Raw genomic sequence first — 5,579 nt, forward strand, 5'->3', positions numbered from 1 at the left:
CGATTCACCGGCCTTGCTATCGAGGTTATTCTATTCAAAACGCCCTTCATTTTACTCTGTATGGTCATTCTTATCAAGAGAACTATCTTTTTGGAACCCTAAAACGGATGTTTTCACGGAGATAGCGGTCGAAAAGACCTTCTGACGGATTGCTTGTGGTTCAGAGAACAGTAGGAGATAGTTAATGCAATATATATATATATAATGTCGAAAATTTGATTCGATTCTTTCGTAATTAGACAACAGCACACCACAAAGACGAAAACCATGTTTAGAGTAGCCAGTGGAGCTGAACTCAATCCCACAGAACTAAGCTGTTCTTGTTTTAGTGGAGGGCAGCCTTCCTTCAACGGATCTCATCCGGAGACTACTGCATTTTTATGCAGAATGTACTGTACGAGTTTCGAAAATTTTAGGAAAGATCTATGGGGAGATCTTACGGGTGCACTAATTGAACGGTTCCTATCACAGACATGCATTCTTCCATTGCAATCCTAGGGGCTCATGTTTATTCGGCGTTCTGTAGACTAGACTAAACGGGTGAAATACGTGCCTTGAAGTGTAGGATGTATATCTAAAACAGTGCGTTGGCGACCAAGTCATTTCATCTAATTTCACTCAAACATCACAAGTCCCCCACTTTCGTGAGTAGACAGTGCAACGTTGTGTTCGCCTAGCAGAAGGACTGTGGGTGAGTAAAGCACATTTCATAGCCTTTTTCTGGTGAATCACGAACGACGCCTTGTCCGAGCGACACTTATTTGTACAAAACAGCCGGACAAATTTAGGACTTGGCCATAGCACGGTTAGGAAGAATTTTACTGAGTAGCCATGAGCCTCAAGATGTAATAAGCTAACAAGTATTTATTGTAGGACAGGTGAGTAGCGTCTCAAGGCACGACGTTTCTAACTGAACGACCCTTTTTCGAACAAAGGTTAAGAGGCTTTGGACGTGATGTACTACTCATAAGGTTGCTGAATACTCTTCGACAGCTCATGACTAGTTTTACCCTTCTTGGGGCTGATTATGTAGGCGCAGTCCCAAGTTACCGTCAACCTCATGTTTTGCCTAAACCTGAATTGCACAAAATTAGTGAATTAAACTCGTCTGCATACCAGCTGGGTTTTGATGGAAGATGGACCAGCTGTATCTCTCGTTCATGATGTTCTTAAGCATTAAGTCTATACAATGTATCGCGATATCTCGAATATCGTACCAACTGAAACCTGAGGCGGTCTGCTGCAAAACATTCAGTTGCTTAAGAACAACATAAATGAGAGATTAAGCTGGGTTTCAGGTGAGTCTCCCGTCAAAATCAAATAGGTATGCAAATGTGTGTAATTCGCTGGTCAATTGATTTTGTTTGTCAGATGGTGGCCCTCCGAAATTTTGCTGACCAGATCGGTTAACCTGACAGCACTACCATCATAAAATTATCAAACGTATCTGGGTTAAAAGTGCCTTCCTTACTCCGGTGTACCGGTCTTCATTGCGGGGGTCTATAAAGCGAGAACTGGTTAATGAGTGTACTCACCCTGTACTGGTTTGTTTTCGAAATGACGTTAAATAAAGCATTTGATTCAATAGTTTCTGTTTAGTGTAATGGTCTACCGGTTTGCCGAGGTGACTATTTGGGATAGAAAAGCTTCTGGGATCAAATCTACCCTCAATGAGGAAAATATTTATTTATAGCTGCGTACAGAATCACCGATCACAACACTCTGTACGTGGTGTGAGTTTAGAAATCCGAGTTCGAATGTATATGTCTTTCAGTGTTCCAGTGTCATGCACCCTCAACTCGCCAACTTTTTGTGACGTGAAACCATTCATTAGCTGACGTGCAATAAAGTCGATACTGAAAAATCTGCGCCTCGTAGACGAATTGTAAAATTAGGAAGAAGAGTCTCTTCAGATATCCACATCATGCTTTTGATCAGAACTGATGCAGTAAACTTGCTACTTCGTAAAGAAGCAGCAGAAACGCTTTTCGCACTTGCACGTTCGATCAACACTGGGTCAGTGTGTCGCTATCACCTTGGTTCTGACTCATTCATCACCCCACCAATCCTGCAAGGCCTTCACTTTTGTGGGACATGGACCCAAGCTGTGCCCATTATGCTACTTGCTTTGTTTGTTGGTGGCACCGTCAGACTTTTCATACCCCGCGTTGGAGCACCAAGTCACTAAAAATTTCTGCATCGGTTTCCGCTAAACTATCATTCAATGAGAGCACTTTTCAATATGAATTATGCTGTAAAACTTATTGGTGCTTGGCCTGCATCTCCCGCATGATGAGCAGCGTTCAGGACGATGAAATTCGGGGCTTGGAAAACCAGCAAGAGCAGCCAGTAAGTTCGCTCTGCCTTCTCCTCTTAGTGGGGCATGAAAATAAGGCTGTTGTTTACACTCGCATCACTCTCGTTTGAATGGTTCTCTCCATGTCCTAGAATAATCGTTCGTGTTCGACGCAAGCAAGAAATCATGTCTGAACGGGTGAACGTCTTCACGCTTGACCGAAGTGATTGGTTTGCCCGACTGTTTGAACGACTACTTAATAACTGCCTTGGTTGTCGATCGATTGACCTGTTTGTCGGAACTTCCAAGTCACGTAACTCCACGGACGCCTTAAACGTGCCAGAAATTTATTATTATTTCTAGGTGGCTTGAAGTTTCATAAAATTAGCATTCACATTTCACAGCAAGCGATATGGGCTTTCACATCTTTTGGGATCATTCATATTTTTGATTCCTGGTAATAGTTCCGAAAACTGACTAAGTTCCACCTTTGATCGGAATCTCATGCTCGCTTTCACGCTGAAGTGAGTAAGCTGGAGTAAGCATGTTGTGTAGAGCTTTCAATGATCCTCTGAATGCAGTTCATCATATTCTTCTGGATTTTTGCAGGGAAAACAAAAGAAGAAAGAGGCGCCAGAGTGTTATCTTCCTCCGCAGTTTAGTGCTCGGTATGACAACAACGGTAAGACATATCCGAGTAGGACTAGCAGAGGCTGTCTGGACTGTCATGTGGTTCATGAGCACAAGCTTAATTAGTCGACAGGCTGAGTACTTCAGCACTCGATCGATATGTCGCTGACCCGTCTCCGGGTAAGCGATGTTGCACACCCTGATCACACATGTGAGGTGCTTGACTGTTTTCAGCTTAGCACTGAATTAACGTATTAATCGGACAAATAGATGGGAGTTTTTCGCTCCTGTCTGCAACTAAACTAGCTTGAACCTATTTACTACCTTTTCAGACCGACCAGCGCCATGGTTTACAGAGCGGCTGCAAGGATCATTTGCTACACCATTCTCGATGTACTATCAATATTGTATGTGATAGACTACATCACATTACGTCTGAGCACAGAATTACTGGATATTCTGTCCTCAATGGCTTTACACCTGCATCGATACATGCTGTTTCGATGGATAGTTATATACTACATCATCTATCGGTGTGCTCTATTCGGGTGGCGTCGATACCAGCTAAAGGAGAAACTTCGTAAGAAAAAAGACGATATTCTGGATAAACATGGTCGTCTTCATGAGAAGCTTAAAGCCACCAAAGACCCTGCTGTTACTGTGGAACAGGCTGGTGAAATGTCAATTTCACAAATTCGCGAACAGCTTCGTTCGAAGAAGATTTCTGCTGTAGATTTGCTTGACGCTTTCCAGCGCCGCGCATTGGACACTTTTCGATCCAGTCCCGGAGCGATCGCCGAAATTGTGTTCGATTCTGATGTTTATGCAATTCTGGCAGATGGTAAGCTTGCCACCGAGTCTCCTGAAAATCTCAGTCCTCTTCATGGAATTCCAGTGAGTCTACAGGAGCTTTTCCCGGTCAGAGGGTATGATCACACAATGGGATTCACGTCAAAAGCAAAACATCCAGCCGAGGAAGACTGCGCGTTCGTTGCTGCTTTAAGAAACGCCGGTGCGATTCCTTTCTTGCTGGCTAACAGTCGTCAAAAGTTGCTCAGTTTGACTTCGGTTAACCCCATTTTCGGTCGCACACGTCATCCAACTCATCTGCATCGTGCATGTGTCAGTGGGGACGGTGTATTGGTTGCTCATCGTGCCTCACCTCTTAGCTTTGCTGTTGACATCATTGGAGATGCGAGACTCTCTGCTGCATCTTGTGGTCTGGTTGGTTTCAAACCAACTCCAGGGCGTATAAGCCAAAAGGGTTTGGACCTGCCACTGAAAATCCCACAAACACTTGGTGCTGTTGCTAGCCCAATTGGGCAGACAACTGGGGATATCGTTGATGCATTTCGCAGTCTTTGGACATCGGCCTTGTTTAAAGCGGACGGTTGTTTGTGCCCGTTCCCTTTTGATGAGAAACTCCTAAACAGGGGTAAAACTGAGAAACTTACCATTGGTTTTTACACCGGTTTCACTGATCTTCTACCTGCTTCATCGGCCGTCGAAAGGGTTATGAACGAGGCAATAGCGTACCTAGAAAACAAAGGACATCGAGTGGTTGAATTCGCACCTCCGAAACCAGCTCAGGCCTATCAGCTTGTCATTAGCTTGTTACAAAACACGCTGGCACCGGAAACACTTCGTGTTATCTACAAACTAGGCCATGGAGATATACTATCCAGTTACAGACAGCATTTTGTGAATATGCTGTTTGCCTTACCTGGACTATTGCGAAAGGTACTCTGCTACACTCGGGCCACACGTATGCAGTGGAGATACGAAGTAGCCTCATTGGCTCTCCGTGGATATGGCTGCACCACGTCCCGCCCACAGTTGGAGTGCGAAGCTGAAGAATACTTGCGATCCTTTTTCGATAAATGGAACGAAGAGGAGTTGGATTGTTTGTTATGTCCTGTGTCTCCACTACCAGCTGTGTGGGATCGCTCCGACTTCTATACTGTCAACGGTGTGCTACTCTACACTTCATTGTACAATATGCTTGGATGTCCCGCCGGTACTCTGCAGTATGGTCGTGTAGAACGGGAAGATATCTACAAGGCGAGGGACTCTGTTGAACCTGGCAAACATTTAAGGCGAGGACTTATGTATGCCGAACAACTAGATGCAGCAGAGGGACTGCCGATCAACATCCAAGTGGTGGCAAAGCCGTGGGAGGACGAGCTGGCCATGGGAGTGATGGAACTGCTCGAAGCTCGATCCTGAGTTGGTGTAGGTTTAGAGCCCTCTTTCTTTTGAGATTATTGTGCACGTGATTTGATGTTTACTATCAATCATTTCGACAAGTTACGTTCAGAAGATTCATTGCTCATTCGCCCGTAATCACGACTAAGTAAACGATAGTATAGCATGAATCCTTTTTGTTGTCATTGGTGGTACGCATGAACGGGCAGATTTGTGTTAACGTGTTATGACCACCTTAATTTTATAAAAAAATTGTGGGTTTCATTCATCCGCCAGCGCCCAATTATTGTCAGCCTCAAGGTCAATTTTGGAGACCAAATAGTGCGCATTTTCCAAATCCGACCAGCTATTTCGTGGTTTGTGAGTAGGAACAGAAAACTACCCAAGTAAATGTGATTGTGGATGGTACATACGGAGCGGAAGCAGAACCGTTCTGTTTCGAAGCTGA

At 44.4% G+C, this 5,579-nt stretch overlaps 1 protein-coding gene across 1 annotated transcript in view; it reads left to right on the top strand.

Moving 5' to 3' along the window:
• T265_08816 (hypothetical protein) overlaps positions 1–5,152 on the top strand; it is a gene marked incomplete at both ends in the record, with an annotated part of 25,470 nt that extends 20,318 nt beyond the window's left edge. The window contains one exon of the mRNA XM_009174728.1: positions 3,272–5,152. Within this exon, the coding sequence (XP_009172992.1) occupies positions 3,272–5,152 (1,881 nt within the window). The remainder of the gene's footprint in view (positions 1–3,271) is intronic.
• Positions 5,153–5,579: the final 427 nt, after the last annotated feature.

The sequence above is a fragment of the Opisthorchis viverrini genome (genome assembly GCF_000715545.1).
Source record: "Opisthorchis viverrini unplaced genomic scaffold opera_v5_236, whole genome shotgun sequence".
NCBI lineage: Eukaryota > Metazoa > Platyhelminthes > Trematoda > Opisthorchiida > Opisthorchiidae > Opisthorchis > Opisthorchis viverrini.